This window comes from Schistocerca cancellata, chromosome 3 (assembly GCF_023864275.1).
Source record: "Schistocerca cancellata isolate TAMUIC-IGC-003103 chromosome 3, iqSchCanc2.1, whole genome shotgun sequence".
NCBI classification, from domain to species: Eukaryota; Metazoa; Arthropoda; class Insecta; order Orthoptera; family Acrididae; genus Schistocerca; species Schistocerca cancellata.
The window spans coordinates 12,143,493-12,162,077 of record NC_064628.1 but is presented as its reverse complement, the minus strand read 5'-3'; the positions used below and the strand labels follow the sequence as shown (position 1 = coordinate 12,162,077).

Below are 18,585 nucleotides of genomic sequence, written 5' to 3'. Positions count from 1 at the left end.
ACTATTAAATTTTCGTCTCCTTTCACTACCTGAATAATTTCTTTTATCTCGTCATACATTTCATCTATTTCTTCATCATCTGTAGAGGTAGTTGGCATATAAACTTGTACTACTGTAGTAGGCATGGGCTTTGTGTCTATCTTGGCCACAATAATGCGTTCACTATGCTGTTTGTAGTAGCTAACCCGCACTCCAATTTTTTTATTCATTATTAAACCTACTCCCGCATTACCCCTATTTGATTTTGTATTTATAACCCTGTAATCACCTGACCAAAAGTCTTGTTCCTCCTGCCACCGAACTTCACTAATTCCCACTATATCTAACTTTAACCTATCCATTTCCCTTTTTAAATTTTCTAACCTACCTGCCCGATTAAGGGATCTGACATTCCACGCTCCGATCCGTAGGACGCCAGTTTTCTTTCTCCTGATAACGACGTCCTCCTGAGTAGTCCCCGCCCGGAGATCCGAATGGGGGACTATTTTACCTCCGGAATATTTTACCCAAGAGGACGCCATCATCATTTAATCATACAGTAGAGCTGCATGTCCTCGGGAAAAATTACGGCTGTAGTTTCCCCTTGCTTTCAGCCGTTCGCAGTACCAGCACAGCAAGGCAGTTTTGGTTAATGTTACAAGGCCAGATCAGTCAATCATCCAGACTGTTGCCCCTGCAACTACTGAAAAGGCTGCTGCCCCTCTTCAGGAACCACATGTTTGTCTGGCCTCTCAACAGATACCCCTCCGTTGTGGTTGCACCTACGGTACGGCCATCTGTATCGCTGAGGCACGCAAGCCTCCCCACCAGCGGCAAGGTCCATGGTTCATGGGGGGGCATCATGAAAATAGTACCTTAATATCTATCTCTACAATAGAACAATTTTGTGTCTGTGTGTGCGCACACGCCAGTGTGCTGTTTGTCTGTGTCCTACACCCCATGCTGCTCTCCTTGCCTATCCTAACAACTGGCAACACTGGTGTGAGTGGTACACAAGGCCACTATTTGTGTTTCTGACTGTCCCTAGTAGAAAATATATGTCCTCTCTGACACTTTTTGTGTTTGCTTTGTGTCATCCGTAATTAGATTAGATTAGATTTACTTTCATTCCAATTGATCCGTAGTGAGGAGGTCCTCCAGGATGTGGAACATGTCAGAAAAACAACAATACACGACAAATATTTACAACTAAAACAAGTAAGGTAATGTACCATTCCACAGGCCCCAAGTGGAATGATCGTCATTTTTTAATGAACACTAAGAGTCATTTTACAAATACGAATGCACTGAATTTAAAATAAAAATGTTTATTTATTTATTTATAAGGTAATAAACATGTAATACAACAACTGTAATACTTGTTTACAATGAACACATTACTGCACTGAAATGGTGCAGAAGTTAAATTATACTTACATACACACATACACACAAATTTTCAGTGAACACATTACTGCACTGAAATTGTGCAGAAGTTATGTTGTACTTATATACAAATCAGTTGGTTTTACTAAGAAATTCATCAATGGAGTAGAAGGAGTTGGCCACCAATAAATCCTTTAGGCTTCTCTTAAACTGAATTTCATTGGTTGTTAAGCTTTTTATGGCTGCTGGCAAGTTATTGAAAATGTGTGTTCCTGAATAATGCACACCTTTTTGTACAAGACTAAGTGACTTTAAATCCTTGTGAAGATTATTCTTATTTCTAGTATTGATTCCATGAATTGAGCTGTTGGTTTGAAAAAGTGATATATTTTTAATGACAAATTTCATTAAGGAATAAATATATTGGGAAGCTGTAGTTAGTATCCCTAGTTCCCTAAACAGGCTTCTGCTGGATGTTCTTGATTTCACACCACATATAATTCTTACTGGACGTTTTTGTGCCCGGAAAACTTTAGCTTGGCTTGATGAATTACCCCAAAAAATAATCCCATATGACATTATGGAATGAAAGTAAGCATAGTATGCCAGCTTTTTCATTTTTATATCCCCTATGTCTGACAAAATTCGCATTGCAAACAGAGATTTGCTAAGACGCTTCAGCAGTTCTGTGGTGTGCTCCTCCCAGTTGAATTTATTATCAAGCTGTAATCCCAAGAATTTAACACTGTCCACTTCTTCTATCTTCTTGTCATCGTATGTTAGACATATACTCTTGGGACACCCCTTACAAGTTCTGAACTGCATGTAGTGTGTTTTTTCAAAGTTTAGTGACAAAGAATTGGCTAGGAACCAGTGATTAATGTCCACAAATATTTTATTGGCTGATCTTTCTAAGACTACACTTGATTTGCTATTTATTGCAATGTTTGTATCATCAGCAAACAAAACAAACTTGGCATCTGGTAATGTTACTGATGAAAGGTCATTTATATACACAAGAAAAAGTAAGGGCCCCAAAATGGAACCTTGTGGGACCCCACATGTAATTAGTTCCCAGTTGGATGATGCCTGATAGCTTGATACATGTCTCTTTCCTAATAACACCCTTTGTTTCCTGCCAGAGATATAAGATTTGAACCATTTTGCAGCATTTCCTGTTACACTATAATATTCTAGTTTACTTAAAAGGATATTGTGATTTACACAGTCAAATGCCTTTGACAGATCACAAAATATACCAGTTGCCTGCAATTTTTTGTCTAATGAATTAAGTACATTTTCACTGTAAGTGTAGATAGCCTTCTCAATATCAGAACCTTTTAGAAATCCAAACTGTGACTTTGACAGTATGTTATTTGAGATAAGATGGTTATAAAGACGACTGTACATTACTTTTTCAAAAATTTTTGAGAATGCTGGCAACAGTGAAATTGGACGGAAATTTGATGCTATTTCTTTATCTCCCTTCTTAAACAGTGGCTTAACTTCAGCATATTTCAGCCATTCAGGAAATATTCCACTGATAAACGACTGGTTACACAGATATGTATCTAAAAAGAAAGATGATGAGACTTACCAAACAAAAGCGCTGGCAGGTCGATAGACACACAAACAAACACAAACATACACACAAAATTCTAGCTTTCGCAACCAACGGTTGCCTCGTCAGGAAAGAGGGAAGGAGAGGGAAAGACAAAAGGATTTGGGTTTTAAGGGAGAGGGTAAGGAGTCATTCCAATCCCGGGAGCGGAAAGACTTACCTTAGGGGGGAAAAAAGGACAGGTATACACTCGCACACACACACATATCCATCCGCATATACACAGACACAAGCAGACGTTTGTAAAGGCAAAGTGTTCGAATAAGGTAAGCACTTTATTAGCAAACATGTTATATTTTTCATTCATGCCATGAGCACTGTAAACATCAGTCCAGTGAAGGTCTCTGAGGAGTGCCCTAAAATAATCAATTTTTGGCTTACTGATTACCCTCTTGAGCTCAGATTTAAGAGATTGTATATCCTGTTCAATATTAACATTTAACAGAAGGAACTGCATGTCATGGTCTGAGAGGCCATTGACTGTTGGTTTTGTAATATAATTTTGTTCATTTGACTTTTCTATAAAGATATTATCAATGGCTGTTTGTGAGCAAGTGGCTATCCTAGTGGGGAACTTTACTGTGGGAATTAAGTTGAATGATAGTGTTACTAACTCAAATAAGTTCTTATTGGGAGAGTCTTTAAGGAAATCTACATTGAAATCACCAGCAACCACTATTTCTTTGTTTTTGGTTGTTAAATGGGCCAGTACAGCTTCAAGGTGGTTTACAAACAGATTAAAGTTACCTGCAAGTGCTCGATATACACTTACCGTATTTACTCGAATCTAAGCCGCACTTTTTTTCCGGTTTTTGTAATCCAAAAAACCGCCTGCGGCTTAGAATCGAGTGCAAAGCAAGCGGAAGTTCTGAAAAATGTTGATAGGTGCCGCCACAACTAACTTCTGCCGTCGAATATATGTAGCGCTACACAGGCATCCTTTGTACGCACAAAGATAAATACTGGCACCAAAACCTAATGGAAGACGAGTTTTTTTTCTCCGCCCGAGTTTCGACCACTGCTTTTTTATACATTATCGAACGAAGTAAATACAAATTCTGTGCCAGCCGCGGTGGTCTAGCGGTTCTGGCGCTGCAGTCCGGAACCGCGGGACTGCTCCGGTCGCAGGTTCGAATCCTGCCTTGGGCATGGGTGTGTGTGATGTCCTTAGGTTAGTTAGGTTTAAGTAGTTCTAAGTTCTAGGGGACTTATGACCTAAGATGTTGAGTCCCATAGTGCTCAGAGCCATTTGAACAAATTCCGTATTGTTCATCTTCGAATTTCAATGTACTACGAAAATCCGACTGGTAATACTGGGATTTTTGTCAATACGTTCTGAATTTTTTCCTACCTGTGAGAAGAGATGGTTGCTAATAGGAACCTGATGAAATGTGAATCACATGCAGTATTATCTTCACCATAAGAATAATACGAATATAAACATTTTGTCATGTATTCTTTCGTGTTTGCTTCTATCTCATTTAAATCCTGTCTGCCAAATAAACTACGAAACTAGAGTGAGACAACAGCAAACACGGAAGAATATACGTATCATGTCATGTTTATATTCGTATTACTCTTATGCCTAATAGTGATACAGTCAGAAATGAAGCACAGCAACTGACTAGATTTTTAAATCTAAGATGACTAATTTCTGTGCAGAATTTGATGTACTAAAGAAGCAGCCGCAAAGAGTTTCAAACGGAGAAAAATTTTCGCCAAACTCTCGTTCAGAACAAGTTATATCATATGCAGTCTATTATTTGGTTCTTGTTGATCATTATCAAAGAAAGCAGCAGTGTAAGTAACAACAAATAGCACTCTCTTGCCATTGTTTCGCTAATGAGACGATTCCTCTCTTTTTCTAATTGTAGGCGGCGGTAGCGCGCACAAAAGCAAGGCATGCCGCGAGCAGCGACAGGCCGTAAACACGCACTATCGAATGCGTCAAACAATGCATGACACAGTATAGTAATGCATTTTCAGCTTAGAGTGACTGACGTAAACACCTATAACATAGAAAACGGCACTTATCAGATCAAAGCAAAATCAGACGAAGCACGTGAAAAAGGAAGGGTAACCGTATAAATACGGACGGAGCGCCTGATGCTAAGCTTTCGACTCGAACCAAACTACTGTAACTGTATCGTCATTCATTCGACCTAAATTGTGTCTCATATTACAATGGACCAACTTTGTTTCGATTTGGAGGTGCAGCCTAAAACTTTTCTCTCCCCTTGAATTTCGAGTCTCAAATTTCAGGTGCAGCTTAGATTTGGGAATTTTTTTTTCCTTTATTTCAAGTCTCATTTTTCAGGTGCGGCTTAGATTCGAGTAAATACGGTAATATTATGAAAGATTTTTTGTGAAAATCTAATTCTGTTGCACATGCTTCCATATGCTGTTCTAGGCAAAATTTATGAATGTCTATGTTCTTAAATTTATGACAGTTCCTGATGAATGTGGCAACTCCTCCTTTCTCCATTTCTGATCTACAAAAGTGAGATGCTAACCTAAACCCTGTAAGACTTAAAAGTAATGAACACTATAGTGGCTAAGTAATTGCACCGTACCTAAAAGGACCTGAAAATCAACATTAAATGTTCCATGTGCATCCCCAAGTGCACAATACAGGCAGACATGACAGAATGATGCTGCTTCAATATTATGAGAAGGAAAGTTGCTACTCACCAAATAGCGGAGATGCTGTCCCAGAGAGGCACAACAAAAAGACACTCACAATTATAGCTTTCAGCCATTAAGGCCTTCATCAACAATAGACAAACAGAGGTGCACTTGCACGCCAGCATGCGCCCCCCCCCCCCTTCTCCCCCCCCCCCCTCACACACTCACTCACTCACTCACTCACTCACTCTCTCTCTCTCTCTCTCTCTCTCTCTCTCACACACACACACACACACACACACACACACACATGCCGCAAACACTAGTCTCACACACACACAAACACACACACACACACGATTGCAGTCTCAGGCAACTGAAATGACACTATGAGTAGTAACACCAGTGCATGATGGGAGTGGTGACTGGATAAGGGCAAGGAAGAAACTGGGGTGGGGAGGGGGAGGGATATTATGATGGGGGTGACGGACAGTGAAGGGCTGCAGGTTAGATGGAGGGGCGGGGCAGAGGTGGGGAAGGGGGGGGGGGGACAGGGAGAGGCGGAAAAGGAGACAAATAAAAAGACTAGGTGTGATGGTGGATTGATGGCTGTGTAGTGCTGGAATGGGAACAGGGAAGGGGCTGGATGGGTGAGGAGAGCGACTAACAAAGTTTGAGGCCAGAAGGGTTACAGGAACATAGGCTGGTGTTGGTGAGAAGGATCCATATGCCACAGGCTGTGCAGTCATTGAAATGATGGATGTCATGTTTGGCAGCGTGTTCAGCAACAGGATGGCCCACTTGTTTCTTGGCCATGGTTTGATGGTGGCCATCCATGTGGACAGGCAGCTTGTTGGTTGTCATGCCTACATAGAATGCAGCACAATGGTTGCAGCTTAACTTGTAGACCACATGACTGGTTTCACAGGTTGCCCTGCCTTTGGTGGGATAGGTGATCTTAGTGACCGGACTGGAGTAGGTGGTGACGGGAATATGTGTGGGACAGGTCTTGCATCTAGGTCTATTACAGGAATATGAGACATGAGGTAAGGGATTGGGAGCAGGGGTTGTGCAAGGATAGATGAGTATATTGCGTAGGTTCGGTGGATGGCAGAATACCACTTTGGTAGGGATGGAAAGGATAGTGGGCAGGACATTTCTCATTTCAGGGCACAGCAAGAGGTAATTGAAACTCTAGCAGAGAATGTAATTCAGTTGCTCCAGTCCTGGGTGGTACTGAGGGGAATGCTCCTCTGTGGCCAGGTGGTGGGACTTTTGGAGGTGGTGGGGGACTGTAAGGATAAGGCATGAGAGATTTGTCTTTGTACAAGGGTGAGAGGATAGTTATGGTCAGTGAAGGCTTCTGTGAGACCCTCAGTTAATTTCGAGAGGGACTGCTCGCCACTGCAGATGCAGTGACCGCAGGTGGCTGGGCTGTACAGAAGGGACTTCTTGGTATTGACTGGGTGGCAACTGCCGAAGTGGAAGTATTGCTGGTGGTTAGTAGGCTTGATATGGATGGAGGTACTGATGTAGCCATCTTTGAGGTGGATGTCAACAACTAGGAAGGTGGCTTGTTGGGTTGAGTAGGACCAGGTGAAGCAAATAGGGCAGAAGTTGTTGAGGTTCTGTAGGAATGTGGATAGGGTGCCCTCACCTTTGATCCAGATAGCAAAGATGTCATCAATGAACCTGAACCAGGTGATGGGTTAGGAGTCTAGGTGTTTAGGAGCGCTTCCTCTAGATGGACCATGAATAGGTTGGCATAGGATGGTGCCATGTGGATGCCCATAGGTGTACTCCAGATTTGTTTGTAGGTAATGCCTTTAAAGGAGAAGTAATTGTGGGTAAGAATATAGTTGGTCATGGTGACTTGGAAGGAAGTTGTTGGTTTGGAATCCGTTAGGCCTTGGGTGGTGTTCAAATAGTGGTAAGGCCATGGGCATAAGGAATGCTAGTGTACAGGGAGGTGACATCAATAGTGACGAGCAGGGCACTGTGTGGTAAAGGGAATGCAACTGTAGAGAGTCGGTGGAGGAAATGGTTGGTATCTTTTATACAGAAAGGTAGGTTCTGGGTAATAGGTTGAAGGTGTTGGTCTACAAAAGCAGAGATTCTCTTAGTGGGGGCACAGTAACTGACCACAATGAGGTGTCCTGGGTGGTTAGGTTCATGGACTTTGGGAAGCATGTAGGAGGTAGGAGTGCAGGGAGTGATAGGGATGAGCAGAGAGATGGATGCCGGGGAGACATTCTGGGATGGGCCTAAGGATTTGAGTAGAGACTGGAGATCCTGTTGGATTACTGGTACGGGGTCTCTGTGGCAAACAACAATGGTGGAGCCTTTGTCCGCAGGTAGGATTATAAGTTTGGGATCAGTTTTTAGATGGTGGACTGCACTTCTTTCTGCAAATGTAAGGTTAGTTTGCATGTTGATGGTGAGGCAAGGTACAAAGTTAAGAAATTCTGGAAAGTTAACAGGGGATGGTTTGAGGGCAGTGGGGTGGATCACGGTTGGATGGAGGAGTCAACTGAGTTAGGCAAGGTTCAGTATTGGTCTTTGGTTGAGTCCAATTGGTAGGATTGGAGTTGAATGATGCTGTTGGCTGGATCATTACGTGATACACAGCTCCTCGCCATTGCACATTACCCTGCACCTGCCTTTTTACGTGCATGCCACAATAATAGTACGAAATATCTTGTGCTACTAAATATTTACTTTAAAACATTATATAGAACCCATACTACCTTTCTACATCATTACTTTCAAAGATATACCTTTATTCAGAATAAAGTTTAGCACCCTACAATGCAGAAAGAAGTTTAATCGAGAACTTAAAAATCTGTTAGAAATAAAGACTAACTATTTCATAATTACTAAAGAAATTTGTGAGTAAACTTGTATTTTATTAGGAAAGTGACCAAATATTGTGAACAACCTAAATTACACATTGGCAAAACAATTAACCAAAGGCAAACTCTGTATATCTGATTATGGAGTAATCTCGATTTAAGAACACGAGTAACCTAGATTTCTTGAGAATAGTCATCTCGTGCAAAAATCATCTTTAAAACTTCTTCAAACTATCAAAAGAAGAATACAAATTTACATGAGTAAGTAATGTTTGACAGAGTGAGAGGATAGTTTGAGAGTAATACAATGCAGAAAATAGAACATGAAAAGCAGAGCTACCTGGCCTGGAGCCATGTGTTTGCCACACATGATATACAAAGAGTGTAACCCATTTTTTCACACGACAAAATTTTAAGCGAGTGGTTTTCCTTGTAGGTATGTAGTAAATTTTGCTACAGAAGTTCATTTAATAAAGTCTTTTTGAAACTTTGAATGTTTGGTTTCAGTTCAGTAATATATCTTAACCCAAACAATTTTCTATGTTTTTGTTAAATTAATGTCCATGCATCGGAATGTGAGTTTTGCAATATTTCAAATGGCCCTGTGTATATGTTACAATATTTCTTTGGCCCAACTGTTGTCAGTTTCTAACTCTCATGCATCATAACTAAGACCAAATGTAACAATGGAAACTCCAGTTTGAAAGACCAGCAATATAAGGTCATCTTTACTCACTGTTAAGATGACATGTTGAGTTGTGGACAGGCACAACAAAAAGACTGTTATACATTTAGCTTTTGGCCAAAGCCGTCTTCAGAAAAAAAACCACACAAACACATTCATTCACACAAGCTAGCACACATCACGTGCACATGGCCGCCATCTTCAACAGTTTGGACTGGTGTGCAACTGTCATGCTGAATGAAAGCAGCGATCTGCAGCGGGTGGGAAGAGGAAGGGATAGCAAGGTACAGGTGGGGTGAGAGAAGAGTGCTGTCTGGCAGAACATGCATGGACTTTGATAGAGGCATGACAAGACTGTCATCGGGCACAGTGCTTGGAGGCTGTGGGCTGGGGAGGCAGAGGTGCAGGGGAACGGAAAGGTAGAGGAGCAGTGAAGGGGAGAGATGGCACATGTATTGGGATAGGGTGGCACACAATGAGAGTTGTGGGATGTGAATAGGGTTGAGGTGATAGGACTTAGGAGGCAGAAACTGTTGGGTGGGATGTGTGGGGACTGTAGGTTGCCACGGGTTGAGGCCAGGATAATTTAGTTTTGTAGGGATAACTCCAACCTGCGCAGTTCAGAAAAGGAAGTGGTGGAGGGGATTATCCACATGGCTGTGAAGCAGCTGTTGAATTAAAGTGCATTACGTTCAGCTGCTTTTTGTCTACTTTGCTCTTGGCCATAGTTTGGCAGTGGCCATTCATCCTGATGGACAGTTGGTTAGTAGTCACACCAATATAAAAAATTGTGCAGTAATTGCAGCAGAGTTGATATATGACATGGCTGCTTTTACAGGTGGCACTGCCTCTGATGTGGTAGGATAAAACTGTGACAGGACTGGAATAGGAAGTACAGCGTAGGTGGATTGGGCCTGTCATGCACCTGAGTCTTTCACAGCACTGTAATCTCTGTGGCAAGGCGTTGGGAATGGGAGTAGCGTTGGGATGAACTAAGATGTGGAGGTTGGGTGGAATGAGTAGGATGTCTCTGTTTCCAGGGCCTGATGATTGGTAATCAAAGCCCTGATGAAGGATGTGGTTCAGTTGTTCCAGTTTAGGGTGGTATTGGTTGATGAAGGGGGCACGTCTTTGTTACTGGTTCTTGGGGCAGCTGGGAGGATTGGAGGTGTGTGAGGAAAAGGCATGGGAGATCTGTTTGTGAACTAGGTCTTGAGTATAGTGCCTGCCTCTGAAGGCCTTGGTGAGACCTTTAGCATATTGGGCAAGGGAGTTCTTGTCACTGCAGATACGCCATTCCCAGGAGGCCAGGCTGTAGTGGAGGGAGTTTTTGGTGTGCAAGGGATTACAGCTGTTGAATTATAGGTACTATTGTTGGTTGGTACGTTTAATGTGGACAGAGGTGTGGATGGAGCCATCAGATAGGAGGTGGTCAGCGCCCAGGAGGATGACACTCTGGCTTGATAAGGACCAGCTGAAATGGAGGGGAGGGAAAGCATTGAGGTGTGAAGGGATGAGGTTGGGGTGTCTTGGCCCTGAGTCCAGATTATGAAGATATTGTCAGTGAATGTGAAGTAGACTATGTGTTAGGCATTTCGGGAGGCTAGGAAGGTCTTCTGTAGATGTCCCATCAAATGGTAGCGTAGAAGAGTGCCATGGCTGTGCCACGGATTTGTTTCTATACAATCCCTTCTAAGGAGTAGTAGTGTGAATTAGGATGAAGTTAGCAAGGTGTATGAGGAACGAAGTAGTGGGTTTGGAGTCTGAAAGACATTGGGAAAGGCAGTGTTTAATAGTGGCAAGACCACTGGCTCGAGGAAAGTTGGTGTTTAGGGAAGTGTCATCACCGGTGATGAATAGAGATCCTGGAAATAAAGGGGTGGGGATGGTGAAGAGTCAGTGAGGGAAATGATTGAAGACTGTGAAGTGGTAGGCTGTATCACAGGCAATTGTTTGGAGGTACTGATCAATGGGGGCTGAAATGCTTTTGGTGAGGACACAGCCACAATAGGGCATCCACGATTGTTTGGTTTGTGGATTTTTGGGAGCTTTTAGAAGGTGGGTATGCGGGGTGTCATAGGGATGAGGATGGAGGTAGATTCAGGGCAGAGGTTCAGGGAAAGGCCTAAGGCTTTAAGCAGGGATTAGAGGTATATTGGACTTCCGAGATGGGATCACTCTGGCAGAGTTTATAGATGGAGCAGTCAGATAACTGGCAGAGGTCTTCCTCCTGGTAATCACTGTGATTCACAATGACAGTGGTGGAACCTTTGTCTGCAGGTGGGATGATTAGGTCAGGATTTGCTTTGAAGTTGTGCGTGATTGTGTATGTGAGAACTTTCATGCCCAGTATACTGAAGATTTCATCAAGGCCTTCACAGACAGGCACTATCCCCCATATTTAGTCCACAAACTGATCACTCAAGCCATTTCCCCACATACTTCCAATCCTCCCACCATCGCCAAGATCCACCTACGAAAGTGTGCCCCTTTATCACCCAATACCACCCCCATAGTGGACAACTGAACCACTTCCTTTATCAGGGCTTTCATTACATTTGCCGGCCAGAGTGGCTGAGCAGTTCTAGGCGCTACAGTCTGGAACCGCGCGGCCGCTAAGGTCGCAGGTTCAAATCCTGCCTCGGGCGTGGATGTCTGTGATGTCCTTAAGTTAGTTTGGTTTAAGTAATTCTAAGTTCTAGGTGACTGATGACCTCAGAAGTTAAGTCCCATAGTGCTCAGAGCCATTTGAATCATTACATTTCATCAAACCTTGAAATTAGGGACATCCTACCCGAGACCCTTCCCACCCCTCCTAAGGTGGTGTTCCGTCACCCACCCAACCTCCACAACATTCTAGTCCATCCCTATGCCACTCCCAATTCCAACTCAGTTGCACGACCTGCCCAATCCGGCCACCCCACATTTCATATTCCAATTCTGTCTCGGGCTTAACCTAACCCATCAGAGGCAGTGCCAGCTGTGAAACCAGCCATGTCATACGTCAGCTCTGCTGCAATCGTGGCACAGCTCTTCCAGAGTAAGTCTGAGACTAATGTATTGGGATATTTATGTAGGGTTTCCATTGCTTCTGAATAAAGAGTGACCATTTCCACATGTTTTCAGTCCTAAAATTATTCAAAGGCATTTTCGATCTCTCTACATTCATTTTACTTTTCTGTTCTGAATGCATGGTCCAAACAGTAACATTTTAGTATGGTCATTTTGGAAGCTTGTATTTAGTTCTGTTCTGAGTTTTGACGAATGATCAACTACTGCTAAATGTCATCCAAAATGAGTATAATATTAGTAATTTAGTCACAATACGTACTACAGAGGCCGCCAGAAAAATGTTTACACTCTTTGTCAGGCTGTATCGAGCCTACAGTGACTACAGTAAGTTCTGCACATTCTACCAATTTCTCTCGTGCATCTCATAGCAGGATTACTAAATGAGTGGTAAGCAGTCATTAAAATGTGTTTCATTACTGATCTTGAACAAATGATTGGTTTTGAACCAAACTTGTCATTCAATTTGAGTTAAGAATGTGTTGTAGTATGGTCTTCGGCTCAACAGATGTTGGTACTTTCATCTCGGTATTGAGAAAACAAGATAGCTGGAGCACACTTGACATTCGAGCAACAAAAATATATTGCGAAGTGGTTTTCCAAGTTTGATAATGCCGTTGAAGTGTGACTTCAGTGGAAGCATGAGTTTGAAACAGGAGTGCCAACCCACCTAACAATTAAACACATCATTGACAAGGGTGAATTGCGTGGAACGATTTGTGATATTCACAAAGGAAGATCAGGAAGACAGTGCACAGCTACAAGTCCTGCTTCATCGGCTCTTGTGTTAATTCTCCACAGAAGTCTGCTACACAATGTGCACGTGAAGTGGGGGTTAGCAGTAAAAGTGTATGAAGAATTCTGAATGCTGCAAAGTGGAAAGTTTATTTCAAGATTACTGCATGCGATTAACGATGACAGCCCTGATTTACGAATGCAATTTTGTGAATGTTATCAGCAAATGGTAACTGATGACGAACAATTTGTGATGAACATAGTGTGGAGTGATGAGGCACAATTTAAACTTAATGGAACCGTGAATTGGAATAACAGTGTGTACTGGGCAACCGCGTCAATTGGTTAAAACTGCACGAGCTTTCGGCCAAGCACTCCTTGGCCATTGTCAAGTGTTATGACTGCCAGTGGGCTGTTGGTGCGCCCTTATATATGCTAGCTGCCAGCTATGACGCCACTGGTGCCCGTGACATTGCCATATATGGGCATGTTTTGAGTCGGCGTTCGATGTGCCCTCTTCAACCGTGCGATCGCTGGATCCCACGCAGCGCTGAGCTGTAAGCCACCGTCTCTATTCAGGGTGTTTGTGGTAATTTTTATTTCAATTGCTTCCTTTATTAAACTGTCCCAGAAGCCGTTAGTGCGAACCATGACAGAGGTATCGCCAAATTTTATGTGGTGACCGTTTTCTAACGCATGCTCAGTTAATGCAGATTTCTCTGGATAGCATAGGCGATAATACCTCTCATGTTCTTTCCTGCGTTCCACAGTGTGCACTGTTTGTCCGATCCACATGTTTATGTGGATAAAACAATCAATCTACAAGGGGTTCGTGTGTGGTGTGGATTATCATCTAGGGGCTTAGCAGGACCCTTTTTCTTTGATGCTACTGTCACTGGAGAAGTGTACCTGGAAATGTTATGCACATCAGTATTGCGAGGTATACGGGCACTTTATGGAGCTGATGAAGAGGTCTTCTGCCAACAGGACAGGGCACCACCACATTACCATCTAGCCGTACGAGCTTTGCTGTATGACATTTTTCCGGGGCATTGGATTGGACAAAGAGGTCCCATTGAGTTACCTCCACGGTCACCAGATCTAACACCTACAGACTTTTACTTGTGGGGAACTGTGAAAGATAATGTCTATCGACATAAACTATGCACACTTTAGGAACTTCACTGGGTGGTTGCAGCGACATGTGTGGTGATTTCTACTGTAACATTGACTGATGTAGTTACGGTGGCCGCTCGTCTTTCTGTTATGTGTATAGCTGCCAGTGATGAACATTTTGAACATTTAAAGTAACCATGTGCTAAACTGAAGGTTGTACAACATGTGGTCAATTAAAAAATAAAAAATGATAAGTCCACACTTTGTACTTTTGTTACCTCAGTGTATTGATCGACAGTTATTGCCCATTACATGTGTATTTGAAGCAGATTTTTGTTTTGCTGTTTATTTCTAGTTGTATCTGCTGTGCTCCAACATATTAGCGTTTAGAATTTCATAAAATTCTGCTTGTTACATTTATTTCTTATACAATGGTTGGTCAATCTTTTCTGATTTGTGTGGTCTATAACTGCAGTTCGAAGATGAGATGATTGCCAAGTTGGACATTCTTGTGGAGGGTGGCCTGGGTGATGAGCACTACAAGGAACTGTTCTACGAGATCATGATGGAATTGTGTAAAAACCATTCGACAATGCACGATCAGGTAACGTTTCTGACTTCATTATTGTTGCATGCATGTCTCATTCACACATACCTATAAGTATTTGTATGATTGTTTACAAACTTAGATTAAGTCACTCTAACTTGCATATATCCATGTCATATGTATTCTTTTCTCTGAGTAACTGAAAAAAATGAAATACACTATCAGATACTAGAGGAACTGGTTGACTCTACTGGATGTGGAGTGGAATGGGTGAGCCTTGGAAAGGTGGTGGTGAAAAAATGGAGTTAAAATTTATTGGACTCAGGATATATTCTTCGTATATGGAATACAGAAAGCTCTCGCCCGGGGAATGGAGCAAATGATTGACTGAAATCCTAGTAGTTTGGTCAACAATAATAAAAGAATAGGAGCTGGGAGAGATGGTGGTTCAGTTTCGAGTGGCAGGTGACTGGTTGTGGGTGAGCAGGGCCAGAGGTGAACAGCAGAAGCCATCCACTCTGGCTGAAGGCTGAAGTACAGGAGAGCAAAGCAGCTGCACCCTCCCTTCAAAGACTCTCCAGCGACCACATACGTGGTTTACTTCCCACGCAGTTAACATGTTTGCATGGATAAATTGGTGCATTCACAGAGAAGAAAGGTGTCCCTTGTCAGTGGCTTTTGCTTGAATGAACTGCTTCTATCCTGAAAGACACACTGTTTTGGCATGTAAGCACTGGTGGCATTGTACTGGGAGAGTACTTGAAAGATTGAAGGAAAATGAAATTTGAAATACAATTTTTCAAGAAATCCAAAATATTCCCAGACTGACTTGCTTTCCTGTGCCACCTTCCCCCTTCCATAAGAAGTGGTGCTAACAGTATTTACAGAACAGTACCAGACATTCCATTGGAAAACAGGTTGCCCAGATAGGGGACCTACAGACTATGGGAGTCTCTGTTGCAATTGACTTTCTGTAGTGTCGTAAAGAAGCACTTATTGCTAAGGGTTATAAAAATGTACTTGGTCTCAATTCTTGGTACAGCTATAAAATGGAATAACCTTCCACGATATGTTAATAGCAAAAGTGTAGCAGGTGTTCATCACTCTAGTAGGTGTTCACAATGAAAATAGCAACTAGTAATGAATGTCCTCAGAGGTATTGGTAAAAGTAAAGTCTCAATTCACTTACATGTATTTAACACACATATCTACATTAATGAAATTGCTGTCTGTTCAACACTGTTGTCTTGCTAAGAGAAAATATGCAAATTCCTATAAAAGGAGTTTGTTATTCACGATATACTAATTTTTCTGTGAGGTAGGACACTTCATTCTTTAATTAAAGTCACAACATCTAGATTCACTACTACAGCACAAAAAATATGTACCCCAGACCAAGCGTGGACAACCTTAGGTGACCCATGAGCCTGATCCGTGTACTTACTTAAGCTCGAGGGCTGCCATGCCACATGACACGACAACAACTAAACTATCATATAAAGTCTAAATAGTAATGTCCATGATGATAATGCTAAATGAGTAACACACTGATATGAATGGCATTCCTTTCTTGACATGCAGTGCCAACAAATTATGCCTCAAAACACATGTTTTCGAGAGTACATTCACTTCCATTTTCAGATGTTTACATTTATTTATGCATTATGTGCATTCTTTGTTCACTTGCAATGTTTTATAATAGCTGCCTTAAAAACTTTAATTTCAAAATTCTGCTACGTCATTAGCAAAAAAAAGCAATATTCAAGATATTTAAATAAATGTATGAGAACTATTCAGAAAGTAGGAAACGTTTCTGTCTGACACTGTTGGCGCGGGCCAATCACGTATATTTTTGTGTGTCCGTGCTTGGCTGCTCAGTCGGCATCCATCCGTGACAGCAGGAACGTCTCTGTGCGTCTGGTTTTTACGATATTCGAATTTGAAATGTGTGCTGCAATAGAAAATCCCACCAGTTGTGAGGTGTGGTCTGTGGTATGGTTTTTGTTGGCAAAAAATCTAAAACCTACAGAAACTTATCGTGAACTGTGCGAAGTGTATGGAAACAATGTAATGAGTGAATGTTCCATACGGAAATGGTGCAGTCGGTTTAAAAATGACCGAACCAACGTTCATGATGAAGAGAAGAGTGGGCACCCGAGCATTGTGACTGATAATCTTGTCGCTAAATTTGATGAAACGATTCCTGAAAACCATTGCTTCACAATCACAGAGCTTTCGCTTTCTTTTCCACAAGTTTCTCAGACTTTATTGTTTGAAATTGTCACTCAAAAGCTAGGCTGCCACAAATTTTGTGCACAATGGGTGGCCAAAATGCTTACAGAGCATCATAAAGAACAGCAAATGTGGACAACGTTGACATTTGTGGAGGCCTACCACAAACATGGTGATTCATTACTGGATCGAATCGTAACCAGTGATGAGACTTGGGTGAAACACATCAATTGCGAGACAAAATTTTACTACATGGCGTGGGGGCACACAAGGTCCCCCCAGAAACCAAGAAAATTTTTGCTAACCTTTTTGATGGCGACAGTGTTTTGGGATAGGTAAGATGTGTTTCTTATTGATTTTCTCGAATGTGAGCAACCATAAATTCTGCTCGGTACTGTCAAACTTTGCACAGCCTTGGAAGAGCAGTTCAAAATGCCGAGGAAAGCTGACATCCAAAATTTTGTTTTTGCACGACAGTGCCTGACCTCACACAGCAAACTGCACTAAAGAATTCCTTAATTCATTCAAATGGAAATTTTCTATCATCCACCCTACAGCCCCGATCTTCCACCAAGTGACTTCCACTTGTCTGCCAAGATGAAGAATTGGCTTGCAACACAGCACTTTGATGACGACACAGAACTCCAGGTGAGTGTGACTCACTGGTTGAAATCTCAGATGGCAGAATTTTAGGATGAAGGTTTTTCAAACCTTGTCAAACGCTATGATAAGTACCTCAGTGTGTAGGGTGACCATGTGGAAAAGTAGTATGTCAGTCGCTCTTTCAGATGTATATAATAAATTGTATTTGTTGTACTTTTTTTTTAAATTATTATTATGCCAAAACGTTCCCTACTTTCTGAATAGCCCTCGTAAAATTCTGATGATGGGATGCCAGGCATCTTGAAACGTCATCGCAGAATAATAAATGCCTAGAAAGGCAACTGATTGCAGCTAATTTATTGTAAATTTCAACAGTTGCAACAATACAGTATATCCACACCTGACAACAATTATTTACTAATTGTAATATGAGAAATAATAGTACAACAAAATAAGGCACTGAGATAGGTGATCCCATTCAACAAGAAATTAGGATTAATTCACTGATATTTGGCCACATGCATGCCTTTTGAGAGTTTGAAATTTAGTTTCTTAGTATCCACAAACATTATTAGCAAGTGATTTTTTAAATATTTGTCCAAAAATACTTTTGATGGCTGATTGCATAAGCATTGATTGTTTACACTAAATAAATTAAGCCGTTTCTTTAAAAAAAAAAAAAATTTGAATGTCTTAATCACCTGATCTTATCATATGTTGACTGTATTATACTGAAGCCAAACTGGGAAAATGCAAACAACAGAATGACAAATTGTCAAATGGTTAATACTCAGTCCCACATGTTCGATACACTTTGGTAACACCGAGAATATTTCGGTTGGCATCAGTACCATTAGTCAGTATTTCTACTGTTGACAATACAGTAATACTTGTCCTCAGATGATCATTGTGTTGATGTATTAACAATAATATTCAACACGTGATGGCCACTTAACTTCTGTGTGACATTTCTACCATAGCAAATGATAGGCACAAATCATGTGGTGTTAAGACTATATGAAGTGCCCGAAACTCCTCAAACCCATTACAGCAGAGCTCAGTAAAACTTTTAACAGACTGTATGGCCAGTGAAAAGCAGTACTCTTGTAGCAAGTTGAGCATTGGTGGAAATATC

General features: G+C 41.7%; 1 protein-coding gene across 1 annotated transcript in view; it reads left to right on the top strand.

Moving 5' to 3' along the window:
• Positions 1–18,585, top strand: part of LOC126176786 (dedicator of cytokinesis protein 1) — a 475,112-nt gene that overhangs the window by 256,839 nt on the left and 199,688 nt on the right. Inside the window, exon 22 of the mRNA XM_049923958.1 lies at positions 14,544–14,672. Within this exon, the coding sequence (XP_049779915.1) occupies positions 14,544–14,672 (129 nt within the window). The remainder of the gene's footprint in view (positions 1–14,543; positions 14,673–18,585) is intronic.